Consider the following 19,271-nt stretch of genomic DNA (forward strand, 5'->3'; position numbering starts at 1 on the left):
GTTGGTTATAACTGCGTTGTTGTGTTTTTTTAGCGATACTGATGATACCTGCAAACACAGGCGAAGTATATATATCGTAGAAATGTTAAACAGACGGACGACTCACGATTATTTATAATATTTTGTGCTAATCTGTTCCTGAGGCTCCGTTGGCCATAGTGACAACAGGCGATTCAAAGAAAACAAACTTTCCTCTTACATAAACTATAGTTCAAAAGTTAGTATAGGGGTGTTGACCGACTTCAAAGGTGTTGATTTGTGGGTGTTGTTTGAAATCGTCACAAATCTCCTGTTAGCAAATAATCTCCAAACCAGTCGCAAAGTCGAGGTTTCATTTTGGCGAGATTAGTATTGGCAATCTGGCCTGGCACCTCCCCACAACGTAATATAATGTTAAAAACCTTTTAATTTTTCCATAAAATAAGGTGCATATGCTCATTAAAATTTCTTTTTTATTTGTTAAAATAGACAGGCCAACTTTTTGTCTTAAACTATGTCGGACGTTGCCGAGTTTAAATCTCCCGCCAAAACTCTAAAGGAAATGGCGTCAGCTATTAACTTGGACATCACCAGTGAAAAATTTCAACAATATTTGGACGCAAACGACGACATTTCTCATTTTAGAGACGAATTCTTTATTCCCGCAGCACCATATCACGGAGGTTAGTTCTTCCAAAATTAACCTGCTGTCAAAGCATGGCAAAGTAATTTGTGCAATGTTGTGGTTTATAATTTTTTTGAAGGACCTGACAAGGAATGCATTTACTTAACTGGAAATTCCCTTGGTCTCCAACCAAAAATCACACGCGATGAAATAGCGAAGGTAATCGTATTTGGATCAAAAAGTAACATTCGAAGTGCTCAATCCACAAGACACCAATAACTAGTTTTAAATGCTTTATGACAAGTAATGCATATTTTTTAATCTTGTTATTATGTGCAAATTTTTTATGAAAACCTCAACCAAACATATAAGCAAGCACCAAAGTCCGCTGCTAAAAGCAGCCTGCTATAGTTTTCATTGTAATTTTAAAATCGAAGGTAACCTGACAATTTGCAGCATTGTGTAGATTACGTTGTGATGTGTAGGTGTTGTGTAGAGTGCCCTATAGATGTATGTATATTTGCGTTTCTTTTTTGAATGGCTGAACAATGAAATATTGTCTACTGAACTTACCCTCCAGTATAGAACACCCATATACTGATAACCCATACAGTAAAATTTTTAATTTACTTTTTAATAAAATTTTAACTTACTCAGATGCTGGACAACTGGAAAGAAAACGGATTGCAAGCGTATCACAATGGTTATCTGGCTTCCATACATTGTGATTGTAATAAACACATCCTGGAAGGAATGGCACGACTTGTTGGAGCACAAAGTGATGAGGTTTGCAAATAGTATTAATTAGTATGAACTGTGCTACAGTTTTTTAAACATTACCTTTATTCTACGTGTTTGCTACAACATAGATACATCATGTTTTATTCCAATGCAATCAACAAAGAATGTAACTTTTATTATGAATAATAAACATATTGGTATGTAATTTTGTGGAGTGGTGTACTAATTTTCTGCTTAATGATGAGGTTAAGCAGAAAAATCCAAAACAAAATATTTCAACTTCCAAATTCTGTTTGATTTTAGTGAAGTTTTGGATTAACCAAGATCTTACTGCATATGGATTTTTTTAGTAACCATTGCCAAATCTATTTTACCCAGGTGACAGTCATGAATGGTCTGAGTGTCAATTTGCATCTTTTACTAATCTCCTTTTATCGTCCCACCAAACAACGACACAAAGTGCTGCTTGAAGCCAAAGCTTTCCCTTCTGATCATTACGTTGTGCAGTCTCAAATAAAACAGCGTGGCTTTGACCCTGATGAAAGTATGATTTATGTTGGAAAAGTGGAGGTACATTTGACACTTTAAATATACCAGGGGTGGTCAACCTATGGCACAGTGCACATAGTTACTTATGGCCCACCATACACCCCAGATATAATAATAAAAAGCTGATGTACACATGCAAAAACATTTATAATAATTTTTTCATTGTAGACAGAAATGAGTTTTATATGGAAAGAAACGTTCTGATCTTAATTTAAAAGTATGAAAGGTGAAAGTTGCATAGCGAATTTCAATTGAAAGTAAGAAAAACTGGCACATGAAAAGCAGAAGATTGGCCACCCCTAAAATACTATTTCAAGTGAATTTGCAGTTGAAAATGACTAATTATAGAAAAAAGAGACAGACTTTAAAAAAAAACAGTTCATTTAATTACTTTGTTTACACTTACAAGGAATCTTGTATCATTGAAATTGAGGAATACATTGATATAATTGAAGAACATGGTGATGAAATTGCTCTGGTTCTTCTGCCTGGTGTCCAATATTATACGGGCCAAGTACTGGACATGCAAAAAATGACAAAGCTTGCTCACAGTAAAGGATGTATGGTAAAAATGCGTATGTTCTTTGGTTTAATAAATTAAATAGTGTATTTAAAATGTTTATGTTACATGTGTTTTGAGGTTGGATTTGATCTTGCCCATGCTGTAGGAAATATTGAATTACAATTGCATGATTGGGAAGTTGACTTTGCTGCTTGGTGCACTTACAAGTACCTAAATTCAGGCCCTGGATGTTTGGCTGGAGCGTTTCTTCATGAAAAACACAAACTTAACGATTTTCCAAAATTGTCTGGTGAGATAGTTGATTTCTTTTTCAGTTAAAAAAATAGTATCCCAGTCATCACTTTTAAATAATAAAAAACTAATTTTTTTTGTGTAAAATGAAATGCCCATAAATCAAGCTATATCCTTTTCTATTCAAAACCTTTAAAAATCCCGTTTTACTCATACAAACTGTGTGCATCAGGTTGGTGGGGTCACAGGTTAGACACTCGTTTACACATGACAAATGTTTTGGATCTTGAACCTGGCATAAAGGGATATTGTATTTCCAATCCACCACCTCTGCTCGTGGCTTGCATCAAAGCAAGTTTAAACATCTTCCAAAGAACAACAATGAAAAATTTGCGGAAAAAAAGCATCCTTCTCACGGGGTAATAAAAGTTTTGTTAAAATGTTGAAAGATTTGCCATATTGATTGTTTTGCTTCCACACCAGGTATCTAGAATACCTGCTGCTTCATTACCTTAAGAAAACTGATAATGGGAAAGTTTTTTTGGAAATCATCACACCACAAGTGGACCGAGGGTGTCAGCTCTCACTGAAGTTTAGCATTCCAGTTCATGACGTAAGCAACATTCCAACATCCTGTTCTAAAACTAGTGCTTTCCATGTGTATTATAATGGAAATAATAGTATTTGCCAGGTCAGCATTTGTCGTCTATGTTTGAGATTCTCATTTTCCATACAAGAGGTCATTCCAAAATTTTGTTATTACTATTGCAAATGTTGCAAGTGTACAAAAAAAAATTAGTGTTCAGGAGAAAATCAGTTGGCTTTCTTTCAAAGGGAAATATACAAAAAAAATCATAAAAAAAAATAACACCGTAGAAAAAACCATAAGGTTTAAAAAGGGGTCGGTGACTATGAAAAGGTTGGAAACCACTGCATTAGACGGTGAATCTTCTCTTGCCAAAACAAAAAAATTTCAGCCTAGCTAAAATATACAAAAGGTGCTCTCACGAAAACAAAATACCTTTTTTGTACGTTATATTATATTTACTGTCTGTACAAAAGCATAATTTTGCATTTCTAGGTTTACAATCAACTGGTCAAGCATGGAGTCAGCTGTGACATCAGAGAACCTAATGTTATTAGAGTTGCTCCTGTGCCCCTGTATAATACCTTTAGGGATGTTTTTAGGTTTGTTAATATACTATGCAAGGTGTTTTCAGAAAGTTTTATTGATTGAATCGGTGTGCTTGTGTATTAATATTCATGTATAATGTATTAAAATCCCAAAACAGCGATCTGTAGACAGCTCAGATCGATTTATTGAGAGAAAAATATATTTCGCCTAAAACGGCATCATCAGTTTCTTTTAATACATTATTATTGATACGGTGTACGATCGACAGCCTGCCAGGGGCCTTTGGTTTTTTGATCCAGTTTTGATTTACTAATCACAATACTCATGTATTTGTATTTAAATAAAGTTAAAGTGTCGGTTTATTCAAAGTTGTAAAATGAGCTGGAAGCACTTGGGTCAAATAACTTACAATATCTTTGTTTCGGGAAAATTTAATTAACGTTCATATTTCATACCCTGAGTGGAGTGTATAACAGAATTTAGAATTTGTTTTTTAATTACGTTTGCAAGATTTTTCACGATGGCATAATTTATCCTCAACGGGCATGTTTTGACTAACCATTAAAAATCAACTACGCAGATACACAATACACAGAAGAAATCGATTGGCATGTAAACCTATAAAGGTTATCGAGTCAGGCACATATTTTTAACACTAAAATCACACACAAACTTACAACACTCCTTCCCATCCATATGAAAGTGGCATAACAATAATTGTCTGCATGTCAAAACGAGATACAAAAAAACACGCTCACGATGAGAGTGACCCTGGGCATTCCGGTCCACTTTCCCATCAACTATTCTTGTGTATTTACCTTTCCACAACATCAACCTCAAATTTTCATAAAAAACATTTATTTAAAAAAAGGTGAAAAGTTTGTACAAAACAATAAAGAAATAAACATATTTGGCCATAAGTGGAAAAGTACCGAAATAACGACACAGTGTATTGCACCGATTGTCTTGTTACTTGCTTTACATCAATATATCATCTTCTGATTCAAGGTTTGGCTTCAGAGGGGGTAAAGACATTTGACCTGAAAGAAACAATTTCCCATGAAAAAAAAGACCACTGTGCTTCCTAGTTTACACTAAATATGATTGCATTAACTTCAAGTAATTTATTGGACTTTTGGTTAACTATGCAAGTTGCCAGGATCAACATCAGATAGCACATGGCAAGCAGTAACAAAAACAATAGTAAAGAATTTTCTTAATGTGTGAAACAAATTACATTATAAACCAATATTTATTTCATCACAACTAAGGTCTCTGCCAGTGACCTCCCAGAAAGGTCACAGGACACTATTAAGATTTTTTGAAGATAAATGAGACAAAAGTGATCGCAACATGTTTCCTTTATTTGGTGATATTAGTTTTTGATATGGTATTTAGTTGTGATTAAGTGACTAACCGAAACTGGTTTCAGTCAAACTCATTCTTCCCTTGTTTTCAATTGGTGGAAGGACAACAGAACTTAATGGAAGTTGTTCATTGCTTAGAGGAATAACTTGGTTACTTTTACGCTTCTTTCTTTTCTTTTTTTTGATATCTAAAAATGACAAAAAACATTTACCGAACAGATATTATGCCTAATTTTTTTCCCTTTTTTAAGTATGAAATGAATTGTGGACTTCTACAATGTTGACATTTTGACTTTCATTGTAACATTGATTAACTACATTGAAAATTGTTGTGACACATATAATGACAGAACTCTACATACTTGGAGGCAGAATTTCACTGGAAAGATCAGGGTCTGAATGTAAAACAGATAAAGTTACAACAACAACATATATGAATTGTTATTAAAACCAATAAATCAATTGTATGGCAATAACCACCCACCAGGAGTTGATGTTGATTGTTGTAGGCTGGGGCTAGAAGGAGTTGGAGCATCTCTAACTATACCACTGTTTCTGCTACTACTTCGCTGCTGTGATTCCGTGCAAGAATCTTCTGCTTCCTGCTTCACTACTGCAGGAACGACATCCTCTTCATCTAAAAGCTGGTCACCTAACCCAGATCTAACGCTAAGTGCAGACTTGTTCTGGATATCATCAGCCACACTTCCCGGCAGGTGATCAATTGTGGTGTTGTTGACAATAATCTGTGGTGATTGGGGTTCCACAGTTTCCACTTGTTCGTTGCTTGCTTCAGCCTCTGCTGCTTCTCGTTGTGCCCTGTACAAGAACGTAGAAAGTTTGGTTGTTTTGCGTTTAACTGACAGGAGAAGTACAAAGTGGTTAGTTTACAAACTGTGAAAAGTAACATGTTGGTATGTTGATTTCAAAGTTTGGATGTAGACCATTAGGGAAAATATTGCATGGCTCAATATACCACTTAACAATAAATAGTACATTTATTATATAAAAAAAACACATGGCATAGTATTATTTGCATTGTAGAAGAACATACCTTTCTTCGCGAATTTTTTTCACTCTTTCTGCTCTGATCCTTTTCTCCTCCTCCAGTAGTTTGTCCCGCTTGGCAACATCAACCCCAACTCGCTCGTTCAGTGTCTCGAATTGTTCGCTTACGACATGTAGAAGCCAAGCAAAGCCATTTTTCAGGGCAGGATCCATTCCTTTTTTGCCTGGCTTGCTGGTATGAACGGCACATAATACCTGACAAACACAAACTGTAATGTGAACATTAATTGTGGATGGCAGTTGTTAATAGTGAAAAGTAAACATTTTCATCCAAAGCCGCAAACTTTAAAAAAATCATAGATTAAACCAGACCTTTTAAAAACCTGTGTTCAAAAAGGTGTGAACTGTGGTCTTACACAACACCATTAAAAAGCAAAAAACAATATTGGAAAACCTATTTTTGCATGCCAATACCAGATGCAGGGCAGTAAAAATCAATATTTAAATATCTGATGAATGACAGAGCATTTCATGAGCAGACTTAGGAGATTTCATGCACACTGAAAACAGCTGCTTTATTTTTAACAAGCAACCTACCACTTTGCACAGGCACCGATTGGCATTGACAACCTCTTCCACATTTAATTTTTCACATATTTCATATTCCTCCAATGCATGATCTTTGTCTTGCTTGTTTGCAAGCCTGAAACACAAAATAATGAACTATATACAGGTGTGTGACTGCCAAGAACCATGGTTAATGTTCACAACCAAAACAACAAAGCATTCTCCATGCATAAAACATTTCCAAGATTTAAATTTACCTCAACATTCACTTAACTGATTAATTTCAAGTAGCTGCTAAGGGTATTTTGACAACCTTTTCCCAAATATTATCAAAACATCACACCATTTAAACCAAACAGTGTATGTGTATACATACATTATTTATGCTCGAATACCACCTCAGGATTATACATTTTTTAAATATTTTCAAAATTAATTTAAGTACTACACCACAGCCAACAAAAAATAATTAGAGTTTTGGTGGTATTTCTACACTAAACAGTGGTTATAAACCATTTAACTATTGTTTCACTAATCTGCTAAAAAATATAGCCATATTTTTAAGGCACTAACAGAAGCACAGGTTTGCGTTGTATCAATGGATTTTCCAGCAGTTTTGTGAAGGTTTCTTTGCATTCTGTCATTCGTTCAACATCTGTAGAATCAACCACAAAAACAACTGCATGGACTTCTGCCAAATAGTTTTTCCAAATATCCCTTATTTTACGCCCACCACCAAGGTCAAGCATCGTGACGTCAAAGAGTCCTGCAACAAAAAAGTAATGTCTCAAATAAAATACACATTTTATACTATAAAACCATTTCTGGTGCATAGCTGGACCCTTTTCGCCCCTAAAACATGACTGTTATAAAATGTGTGCAATGATGAATAAAAATAAACAAATATTGAATCTTTATTCTGAAACAAGTTTACAGCAAATTACACAACACATTTTAGCTTTGGCTGTTAAAGATATTCTTCATTGTTGTGGTTTTATTCTACTTCTACAAAACTAATGGTTTAACGGTTCACATGCAACCAAGAATTGGCTCAATAGTTTAATTCAGTGGTTCTCAAACATTTTTCACTGGAGTGCACAATACGAAAAAAATCACAGGACCTATTATAAAACTGTCAAGACGATTTCTTCCTAAACCACATTTACAATTTTCGGTCACAGATGGATGACGTAACTTGTTATTTGTCTGCGTTTTTGCAAAACAAATCTGACTATTATGGCTCCTTGCGCATATAATATGATTTGGGTGAAAGCAAAGTCGATAGCATTATTGGATCCCAAACAGTTGTTTGGCCATAGTGCGCTCCACATGGTTCGTCTGTGTTGATTGGTACCTAGTTTGGTACCAAACATATCGATGATTGAATAAAAGGTATCACAAAGTGGAAATCTGTGTACCTGCTAGTCTACCAGCTAGCATGTGCCACAATCACCAGCTGCACTGATGAGACCTTACAGGTCGAAACAGTGTGTACACCTGTCTGTAGCTCTCATTGACTATTATGGCTCTTTTGCGCATATAAAATCTTATTACTTTCTTTAAAATGTAATGTGACAGCTTAAAAAATTCAAACAATGCACCATAGTTTGTGAACCACTGGTTTAACTATTCAGGACATTCAGTGACATAAACACCAACCTACCATGTTTTATATCAACTGATGAAAATCCAACAGTCGGTGCTACATCTTCCACTGGTTGACCTTGAACACCTTTTACTGCTGTTGTTTTCCCAGCATTGTCAAGTCCAACCATAAGAATGCTGACTTTTCTGCAAAGAATGTATATGCAACCGATATAATATTACTACATTTGCATAATTTCATCGGTAATACACTTTATGTAATTAATATTCAAACATTGGCTAGTCTGCAAAATTTAAATTCATCAAAAAACTCACACAATTTGGTAGGCCTATTTCTGTAGATTGGAGGAGGGAATTCAAGATTTTTACTTGGAAACAAATCATAACAGGACTTATTAACACTATTTAAAAGAGGTACATTCGATTACACACAAAAATACCAGGTATAGGCCAACTAGTATGAAACGCAGATATATGCAAAATGTGTAAAAACCTACCTGCGTTTGTTTTTGCCGTTGAACCAGGGCAAGCAATTTCCCATAATTTCTACCATTATCCGAAACAAAATCAAAGCTTCGATAATATATCATCCAGCACAACTATGTCATACTTATATTAACATTCCTCTCCATCGAAGCCACCTCGAACTTGACAACCAAATAAACTTTCAACTATTTTTACGTTGAGTCTCGGCAACGACGAAAATCCAATGACCAAACTGTTTTTTCACCAAACCGGGAAAAATGGTTGTTAAGTCAAACAGCGGACAAACCAGTTGTATGTTGTTTTCTTTGCAATGAGCATGCAGGCAAAACTTCGAGACAACTTTTTATATTCTAATACCGAAAGGCAACCTTCAGGACCTCTTTTGGAAAAAAAAGTAATTCTATTGCAAGGCCCTTTGCAATAATGCACCTGCCGACTGTTCCCCTTGTTTCCCAATAATATTCTTCAAAGTTAAAAAAAAACATATTTCTTCTGGGTGGGACAGTGCACAGTAAGGATTTGTTAAGCCTCCTGGAAGATCTTATGACCTACAGGGGCATTAACAGCCATGGGGGGTTGCTTAGACAATTATTTAGCAACTAACATTTGTGCTATGTTGTGGAGGAGAAATGGACCTTGCATTGAACTACAATAGATAGGATACTTTAACAATTAATTTTTCTACAAAATCCAATTGCACTTTTACCCCAAATAATGTCCAACAGGGAGGGATCAAAAAAGCATTTGTCCGGCGACCAATTTTGACCAGAATGCGTAGATGAGGGATGGATCTTTCATAAAACCACAAATGACTGTCCTTAAACGATGCATTTCTCTGCAAATATAGTCTGAAGTTTGAGCTGCCTTTTTAGTTCAATTATCCACAGCATTCGGCATCCATAGCCACCTGATTCAAAGCGCCAAAAACCCCACTAAAACTGCCCGAAACTGGCTTAAACTCACCCTAGCAACAGCACATGCATGTGTGCTCATGCAAGGCGGGCATTTCCCGACGGCGAAACTTATTTTAAAAGAAATGCCAATAAGCGTCCTTTAAAGACAACTTCTAATAGGTAGTCGGGACATTGGTTCGCCTTAAATGCAAAAGAGTTCTTACATCTACAAGCATAGGGCGCCAGAGAATTTCTGATAAGCTGCAACCATCGACCCTACATAGAAAAAGGTGGCGGTGCGAGGACTTTTTTGCCAATAACTAGAGGGGGATCAAGATTGTTTTGGTAAAAATGGCGCCACATAAGACAAGGGTGACGTATATGTTGTAACATCATGTTTTTGGTTATCATTTGCCACTTTGTGGTTTGGCATGGTGCAAAATACCCAAAAACACATTTGAAAAATGCTCTATTTCCCAATTACAAATCGTTTGGTATAACACAAAAACATACACTACATTTCAGCAAAATGTTACAAGGTTGGCTTGCAAAGTTGTTTTTGTACCGTTTTTGATTGCTGATATATACTTCGAAAAAAGGCATACACTGCTGCAAGTATTACCGATGTTGTATAATGTAAGTACAATGTTTTTTTACTATACTATATAGTTGCAAATTGAAATAGTTGTCTTTTAAATTAAACAGATTTTATACTGATTTAAGATAACAAAAACCATGAAAGGCAAAAAACACCAATCTACGAACTAAACACATATAACTAATTGATTGTACACATATGCAATGTTAGCTTCACTGATAAACCACTTATTACACGCCTACATGGGTATGTGGAGTGTTTACAAGTGACAAACTGCATCAAACCAGCATTACAGTTCGATTAAATTGTTTAAGTCAAGTGCAGTGTGCAACTGTACTGAGTTTTCTGAAGCTGGGGTATCATCAGCATGAAAGTGCTGGACTCAATTTTTTGCATTTTTCAGTTGGGATGATAGCCAATCCAGGCCTTCGTAGAGACCATCGCCTGATGTGGCACAAGTTGCCTGAATGAACCATTTCCTACTTCGCATGGACTGCAAACCCAACTTGTCCGTGACCTCAGATGGGTTCAAGGCATTTGGAAGATCCTGTTAAAAACAGGTTACAGTTACTTAGGTTTAAAATAACGATCAACCGTTTAAAGGTAGCTTGGTTTCTTGTTTGAAATAATGATCAACTAGTTGGTGCCTGTGTTGCTGGAAAGTACAAAGTTATTTTACCACAAGGAGGATAAATATTTGTAACAAAATCAATGGCATTTTATGAAAGCAATTCAATACAGAATTCATTACACACAAAAACGTTAGATTAACCTGTTTATTGGCAAACACAAGTAATACTGCATCGCGCAATTCATCTTCGGCCAACATTCGATTCAATTCATCCCGTGCTTCACAGATTCTCTCCTTGTCATTGGTGTCAACAACAAAAATTAAACCTATCAAAGTATTGAAATTAATAGACAGTTTTTAATCTTTCTAAGATGTAAACAGAACCCACACACAAAACCTAAAACAATTTGGCCCATTTATTTTGTAGCTTGTAAATAACAGTTGCCATGTGTGCAGTTTATTGAATAAAATGGCTCTTTTGCTCATACACAATGTAAATTAGGTTATGTACAAAGCTCGCACAAAATCACACAACATATGATACTACCTTGTGTATTTTGAAAGTAATGTCTCCACAAGGGTCGGATTTTGTCCTGACCGCCGACATCCCAAACTGTGAAACTGATGTTTTTGTACTCAACTGTCTCAACATTGAAACCTGTCGCAAAAAACACAATGTACAGCTTTCAAACATGATTTTTTGTTGGATATCAAGACAATAACAATATATTTATCTCACCAATTGTTGGAATGGTGGTGACAATTTCACCAAGCTTCAATTTGTAGAGAATTGTTGTTTTTCCAGCAGCATCCAAACCCACCATCAGAATACGCATCTCTTTCTTCCCAAACAAACCCTCAAATATTTTACCAAAGAAATTTCCCATTTTGTTTCTTTACCTACAGTTCTGAGACAGCAACTAATTCAAAGATAAGAATTAGATAGAATTATTTGTTGGCAAAGAAAAAAATTGACATTTACAAACTTGGCTTCCAGATTGTACAGTTTAATAATTTAGTGGCTGATACAAACATTACATTTGCGGGAGCAACCAACATGATAATATATATAAAAATCACCAGCATTTTGAACCAGCACAGCCGTTTACAAATTATGATAAGATGTTAATATAATAAAATTTTGCATCTGGGGTAGGCAGTACGTTGACCCTTTTTTGTATGAATCACATAGTATTTTCAAATAAATGTTGTAAATTCATTTAACCCTTCTAGTAGAGTAGAGGTTCAAATTCTTTAGTACGTTGTGTTAGTCTTTGGTATGGTATCTAGCTCCAAATTTTTCTGGTGTCGTGCGCGGAGTGAAAATATACCGATAATCCGCGCAATACTAATGAGCTAATGCATTAACATACGAAAAAACGTTGCGATCGTCCGCGTAATTGACGCCGAAACAAAATCCTCCGCGCAAAAAACAAACTTTCCAATCTTGGACAGTTACCGCATTTCATTTGTTGCACCTAATAGCTTATGCCATTAAAGTTGTTTTCAATTAATCAGTTTATCACAAAAAGTGCATCAGAAACAATACTAGTAGTGGCAAGTAATCGCTTCAGTACATTCCATGATTCTAAAATGGTTTGAAACATAAAATCGTAGGCTAAACTAAATCACCAAAATACCGGTTGTCGGCCACTGATGTATGCTACCTTAAACCGTTTGTAATGTAGAGATAAAACCTCACTGCACCAGACTAGGCCGGTATATATGCAAATTTACCAAATAAAAACCCTTATACATCAATGGTAAAAATCCTGCTCACAGTATACGTGGGTGGTGACACACCAACGAGTTTAGTCAAGCAACTGAACAAAACCAGTCATGCGCACAATATATTAATCGTTTAGCAAAATTTTTAAACTGCCCAAAAATCAAAGATGATTTTCAAAAACCAATATTGACTGTTATTTCTTCAAATAAACCTGGCTTGATATTTAAGTCCAAAATAATAAGTTTTTTTAAAAAATTAAGATATTCAGCTAGGTACAAATTCTTGATATGATATGGACTACTGCCGCCGATCATTTCGACCATAGTATATTCATAGAATACTAAACAGTATTCTATGGTATATTCATACTTAAACAAACAAAAAAATTACATCATGTGGTAAACTTACATTTTAAACGTCTATTTATACATGGTGCCGAAAACATGGTCAACAAAACATCGTCATATTTCGGAAAAAAGGTGAGAATCATTGGAGCAAGCTATCTCTCTACGATCAGTTCGTCACGCTTGAAAAAACAATTCAGGTCATTTGTTTAATGGGTTATGGTGTAATTTCAAATCCTCGGATATATGGACTTTTTTGAATGCAGCATTGCACTAAATAACTTATTACGAAACGTTTTGTATTGAAGTTGGATCGCCAAAGTCCTCCACGGAGGCACGCTGATAAGGAACCTGTGACACTATTGCTTCTTGCAAGGACAGCTCCAAGTCTACTATGCAGCGCGTCTTCTTCAAACAATACTCTCTACTGTCCCTTCACAAACCCTCCTTGTACTGGTTTAGTGTTGTTTCGGCTTGATGAAGCATGCAACTTACGTCTGGACAATTTCTCGAATGGTTTTACTTTTTGGCATATTTTATTGTGGCACGAGCTTCACAAAAACTAAATTATGAATTTTAACACGTTTTCAGTAAGTCCTGTGTGCTTATCTATTATTATTCATGTTTTTTATTTGTGCCCAAGAGTGGTTGGGTTGTGATTTCACCAGCTACATGATAATTTTGTTAAGTTACTCATCTATTATATTGAAATGTCCCAACATCTTGGGGCGAGCGGATACGTACAAGATTTAAATGTATCGCTGTTATAACCGTGTCACGTGACCGCAATATGCGTTGCAAATGTTAGTATTCATAAAATAACATGAAGATAATTGGGAAAAATTGAATCACGAAAACACAAATGAAAGTGTGACTGAATGAAATGAATGAAAGGGTGTATAAAAGTCTTGCTATTTCATTCACAGGTTGTCAGGTTTTCTTTTTTTTAATTTCGTTTGCAAGCCAGTCAATGCCGTCGAAAAGACCTAAACCTGTTGTTGCTGAGCTTGCTTGAATGTACCACGAGCGGGATCGGATTTGATGCAGACCCAGTTTGTCAGTAACTTCAGCTGCATTCAAACTATTTTGAAGATCCTGCAATGGTGATAAATTAGGATTGCAAGAAAACACAGTGACGAAACGCTAAGCCTACATATACTGGAAGATAGGCTACGAAATTTTTATCTTATGCTTTAATAATGCGTTTTTTGTCTATGATTTATTAGGTTGTTTGGTCAAATAAGACAAAACCGATTTTTACTACAAGTGGCATCAAACGGATGAAGTACATCCCCATTAAAACAGTAAAAATGGAATATTTTTTAAAAAATAAAAAATTGTTTTGTTTTGCCCGAGCCTTTTTGCATTAAAAATATACACGCGTTCGTTAATAAACCTTATTCATAGTGGTATACCTGTTTATTCGCATAAACAAGCAAAATTGCATCTCGCAGTCTATCATCAGCTAGCAAACTAGTCAGCTCGTCTTTTGCCTTATCCATTCTCTCTCTGTCGCTTGCATCCACCACAAAAACTAATGCTACAAAAAGAGTGTTTCGAACCAGGTTAATGAAAAATATGCTGACGAATATTAGTTAAAATCTTTTTGAAGCTTGTATATGAGTTGAAATATGTGCATCAGTTTCAAAATTATTGTGAATGTCAAAAATTACCATAAACAGGTATTTTTGCGACTCTTGGTAAAACTTCAGCAAAAAAAAATAACTAGGGCCTACAACGAAATTGAGAATTTGATGAATCTAATCTAGGCTATATTTTTACAAATCAAGCTTCGTTAAAAAAATTACCAAACACGTCAATACCCCGAGTATTTTGCAAGAAATCATTCCACAAATCTGGATTTTCTATCGTACCACCAACACTGTAGGTTTTCCAACTCAGGGCTTTGTATTCGATTACTTCAACATTAGAACCTGTTTTGAAACATAATTATCTCGATTAATGGAATAAACAATTTAATTTTTTTTAAAATATTTTAAATTTTGGTATCGTTTTTCATTGGCTTTTTCTGCCTTTTGAAAAAGAAAGCAAAAATCACATCAAAACTGCAAAACAAAAGTACGCTGAAGCAGAGCACTCGTAAAACCAAGATGGTTCTTTGACTTTCTAAACTAAAAGTGCGTTCAGCAAAAGCATAGATTGTGTAGCCAAAAACATCCTTTAGAAAAAGCAAAACAGAAAATACCGAGGTACCAATTACAGCAATAAAACAGCATCCTGCTGCTATCCAGCATTTACCCATTAATGGATCAGTAGTCATGATTTCTTCACATTTAAATTTCTTGAGGATGGTTGTTTTTCCAGCACCGTTTAAACCCAACATACGAATTCGAATTTTATTTTCGCCTTTTAACAGGCCTTTGGTTCGCAACAGGTTTAGAAATAAACTGGTCATAATTTCCCCTTAAGTTTTCTATATTACCTAGTAATAATTACCTACACAAGAAAGTTTGCCGGCCAATGTTCAACAAACACACACATACTCATGTGTCGTAATTCTTTTACCATTATGTGATTAGTAGATCGGGTACAGCTTGTTTTAACTATACGTAATTGCGACATAAAATATCCGGTCTCCCCTACATCTGATAACTATATTGCCAAAACCTAACATAGCTACACAAAACAACATTGCACAGCAGCCAACACACGCATGCAGCAATATCACGCCATTTACGCGGCAAACTCTTGCCATTTGCTTCCATGTTAAGAAGTTCAAAATGTTTTAATTTTAACTTTTTTACGTGGCTCGCTTGAAACTCAAAAAGACGCGCAGACTATATGTGGTTCTTAAACTGACGCCTAATTTACCACTTTCGTGAACTATACTCGTCGTTCAGGATGTTACGAATTTTGCACATTTTAATATGAGGCCTGTCACAAATTATTTACGCCAGTCCCGGATGTGACAAACATCGTTACATGAAAAGATATTTTGTTGCAGGAAATGATATTCCCGCTGAACAGCAGGGCCAACACAATCCGATTAACAAAACATACAAAACGCATCTTTAAAAACAACACAACAATACATATGAGTTGTGACTTTACTACTAACGCAAAACGTGTACATCTTTTTGGTTTTCAAACAGGGGCAGGTGAATAACCTTATGTCGTCACAAAGCCGAATATAATCCGCGTGGTGTGACATTTTCCTTACTGGGTGTTATGAACTTTAGATTTGTGACATTTTGAGTCACACACAACTCAACCAAACACCGGAAAGTCAAACGCACATCACGGGACGTGTGAACTGTGTTGCGAACAATAGCAGTTTGGCTTTAGTCTATTACTAGTGTGAATCAGAGCATTTCATAAATTGTAGCATGTCACCATTCTGATCAAGGTGTTACCATATTACGAATTTTAATCAAACAAACTAAAGGAAGCAAAATTATTACGTTGGGCCAGGCGGGCATCGAAATGTTGTTTTTAAATCAGGCCCGGCATTTTCTACGACCGGCCCTGTTCGTCTTTGATCCACCAATGTAACAACGGTTGTATTTTTATTCCTATACGCTTATTGCTGATTTGTACTATTACATAAAAACCAATTCTTTGTTTCATGCTGTCAGTTGTTCACTAAGAGTTCAAAACGGGAGACAAAAAAGTCCCAGCTGAACCTGCTTGTTTACTGACAAAATGTTTAATCTTCCCATCGTTATCTCAAAATGCGGATCAGTATGTACTCTTGTGGCGTCGTAGCATTATTAAGTTTGTTCATTCAAACTGAGTGGCTGCAAATCTTTTTGTTTAAAAAGCCGTTCATTGCAGTAACATCAATAACAACACATGCGGTAGATTTTTCCCGGCTACACTGTAAGATACTTTTCCGACGCACGAATCAGAGCATCACTTTAAAGTACACGTGGTTACCACAAAACAACAATTTGGCCACTTCATTCAATATTTCATAAATTTGTTAACATATAGCCTTACAGCAGGGCCGTTTCCAAACCGCACCACTGGTAAGGTGTAACATTTTTTTGTGCGTCTTGGCTATTTCGTCAGCAAGTCAACAAGACATGGTATCAATATTATAAAAAGTATAAACGAACAAGGATTGCAACACATATTTTGGTATCACGCCGTAACTACCAAAGCAAAGAAAATGTGTTTCCATAAAATATCTGCCAAACGGGCGAAACGGAGTCCAATATTTTTGCTTGAAATTGGTGCTTATATTTGGTCTAACAAATGCAACAAAATCAACACGCACAATACAAATAGTGATCAAAGATAAACACATAACTGCATATACGAAAAGAGTATGCAGAAAACGTCATGTGCATTACAATACGTATTAGAACAAACGGACCAGGGCGATTTTATCCAAAGAACGTGTCGCTATATTTACAATGAAAGCCCACATTGTATTAGAACTGCATTTAGATATAGTTGCACAGCCACTCCCAAGTGCAATAAGTCATATTGAACACTGGCGCTTGCTTGGGGGCAGTACGCCACCACAGTCACACGTGTAACAACTATTTAGCATTCTTCAGTTCGTTTGAGAGCCAATCCAAACCTTCATAGAGACCGTCGCCCGATGTGGCACAAGTTGCTTGGATGTACCACCGGCGGCTGCGCAAGCCGTTCAAACCAAGTTTCTCAGTCACATCCGCAGTGTTTTGGGCATTAGGAAGATCCTACGATATAAGATCACCCAGTAAGAGGCGCTGATTCCACAAAAGGAAAAATTACACCTAAACATTTGTTTTTTCCAATGCTGCCAAACACATTTGAGGCATCGATTTATAAACACATACATTGTGGGGTACAATTGATAAAAAAATTAAAAACAACGTCCTGTTTGCATTTCTAAAATAGTTTTTTGAAATATGTTTGAATAGGTTACATGGTAGATGCTATCCAAATCAGTAGAAACCTTCTGTTACATTTTTCTATACAATGTAGCCGAATTAATAGAAATTTCAAATATTGTCAATATGTTTGTATTACTTTGTCTATTATCAAATGGTTTCGAGGGGTTGAAATACTATAGTTTAAATTTGGGCGACCTTTATACGATACATATTTTCCAAACGATGGCCAACTTTACCTGTTTATTGGCAAACACAAGTAACACTGCATCGCGCAATTCATCTTCATTTAACATTCGATTCAATTCGTCCCGTGCTTCGCCAATTCTCTCCTTGTCATTGGAGTCCACCACAAAAATCAAACCTGTCCAATGCAAAATTTGGCAATTGGTGAGACAGAAAAGGTGAAAACAGCGGCCATGTCTGCGGGTTACTTAAAACAATATTGGCTTTGTTGCTCATACATGATGTGAATTAGGTTATGTGTGAAAACAGAGCAAGTATAACCACACAGCATATTATACTACCTTGTGTGTTTTGAAAGTAATGTCTCCACAAGGGTCGGATTTTGTCCTGACCGCCGACATCCCAAACTGTGAAACTGATGTTTTTGTACTCGACCGTCTCAACATTGAAACCTTTAACAGAACAAACAGTTCTACATGTCAATTTTCAATTGCTATCACAATACAGAGCAACAGAAATGAAACTTTTGGTTAGTTTACACCAGTGATGCACCGGTTTCGGCCCAAACCGAACTATTACGTTCAAGAAAAACGTTCTGGAATACCAACAAAACGCGCGGACCACATGGACAATATTCAATACTGTGGAAGATAACGGCGTTTTGGGCGCAAAGCTCGTCTTTTCTGTGTAATTACGTTTCACACAATCTTACAAACCGCACTAAAACTGACGCGGAATCAACAACGCCTTGTGATTGTTCAGTGACGTATCAATAGAACTATTACGGAGGCGTTATTTTTGTGAGGTAGGTCTTAGCATTTATTCTTTGAAAAACAGGAGTCAATAGTGTTTATTGAAGTATTATCGTTTTGTCAAAGTCCACTACAAGATCTGTAATACACTTGAAAACTACCAAAGACAAGCGTAGAACCCAAAGAACTACAATAATAATTGAAAAACTATCATGTTGTAGCACGACTGTCTGTGTTGCTGTCCAGCATATGACCACGAGTTTGCGTGACGTCACTAAAGATTCGATCTATTTGGCAAAACTGCCGAATATTCGGTTTCGGTCCGAACCGAATTTAGACGATTCAGTACATCACTAGTTTACACATTTACAACTTACCAATTGTGGGAATGGTTGTGACAATTTCACCAAGCTTCAATTTGTAGAGAATTGTTGTTTTTCCAGCAGCATCCAAACCCACCATCAGAATACGCATTTCTTTCTTCCCAAACAGGCTTTTGAATAAGGATTGAAAAGCACCCATATTTTTTGGCTAAATG

At 36.0% G+C, this 19,271-nt stretch overlaps 5 protein-coding genes across 5 annotated transcripts; 1 reads left to right on the forward strand and 4 right to left on the reverse strand.

The window, feature by feature from the left end:
* Positions 1–493: 493 nt before the first annotated feature.
* On the forward strand, positions 494–3,885 carry LOC145895440 (kynureninase-like). The gene is made up of 9 exons (XM_082984247.1): positions 494–662; positions 738–823; positions 1,262–1,390; positions 1,724–1,915; positions 2,304–2,459; positions 2,535–2,706; positions 2,881–3,067; positions 3,132–3,261; positions 3,730–3,885. Exons 1-9 carry the CDS (start codon positions 494–496, stop codon positions 3,883–3,885), a joined length of 1,377 nt encoding a protein of 458 aa, XP_082840373.1.
* Positions 3,886–4,576: 691 nt separating this feature from the next.
* LOC145894739 (ADP-ribosylation factor-like protein 13B) lies at positions 4,577–8,982 on the reverse strand. Its single transcript, XM_082983387.1, has 9 exons — positions 8,828–8,982; positions 8,389–8,516; positions 7,299–7,491; positions 6,756–6,861; positions 6,205–6,413; positions 5,635–5,969; positions 5,513–5,545; positions 5,201–5,338; positions 4,577–4,823 (listed from the first exon to the last, which is right to left on the reverse strand). Exons 1-9 carry the CDS (start codon positions 8,881–8,883, stop codon positions 4,762–4,764), a joined length of 1,260 nt encoding a protein of 419 aa, XP_082839513.1. The 5' UTR covers positions 8,884–8,982; the 3' UTR covers positions 4,577–4,761.
* A 1,109-nt stretch (positions 8,983–10,091) lies between these two features.
* LOC145894274 (ADP-ribosylation factor 1-like 2) lies at positions 10,092–11,816 on the reverse strand. Its single transcript, XM_082982810.1, has 4 exons — positions 11,618–11,816; positions 11,426–11,536; positions 11,080–11,204; positions 10,092–10,854 (listed from the first exon to the last, which is right to left on the reverse strand). The coding sequence occupies exons 1-4, from the start codon at positions 11,763–11,765 to the stop codon at positions 10,690–10,692; spliced, it is 549 nt and encodes a 182-aa protein (XP_082838936.1). The 5' UTR covers positions 11,766–11,816; the 3' UTR covers positions 10,092–10,689.
* A 2,065-nt stretch (positions 11,817–13,881) lies between these two features.
* On the reverse strand, positions 13,882–15,367 carry LOC145895441 (ADP-ribosylation factor 3-like). Its single transcript, XM_082984248.1, has 3 exons — positions 15,211–15,367; positions 14,367–14,491; positions 13,882–14,046 (listed from the first exon to the last, which is right to left on the reverse strand). The coding sequence occupies exons 1-3, from the start codon at positions 15,365–15,367 to the stop codon at positions 13,882–13,884; spliced, it is 447 nt and encodes a 148-aa protein (XP_082840374.1).
* Positions 15,368–16,703: 1,336 nt separating this feature from the next.
* Positions 16,704–19,268, reverse strand: LOC145896051 (ADP-ribosylation factor 1). Its single transcript, XM_082984857.1, has 4 exons — positions 19,111–19,268; positions 18,323–18,433; positions 18,035–18,159; positions 16,704–17,621 (listed from the first exon to the last, which is right to left on the reverse strand). The coding sequence occupies exons 1-4, from the start codon at positions 19,253–19,255 to the stop codon at positions 17,460–17,462; spliced, it is 543 nt and encodes a 180-aa protein (XP_082840983.1). The 5' UTR covers positions 19,256–19,268; the 3' UTR covers positions 16,704–17,459.
* Between the last annotated feature and the right edge of the window lie 3 nt (positions 19,269–19,271).

The sequence above is a fragment of the Ascidia mentula genome, chromosome 3 (genome assembly GCF_947561715.1).
Source record: "Ascidia mentula chromosome 3, kaAscMent1.1, whole genome shotgun sequence".
Lineage (NCBI taxonomy): Eukaryota > Metazoa > Chordata > Ascidiacea > Phlebobranchia > Ascidiidae > Ascidia > Ascidia mentula.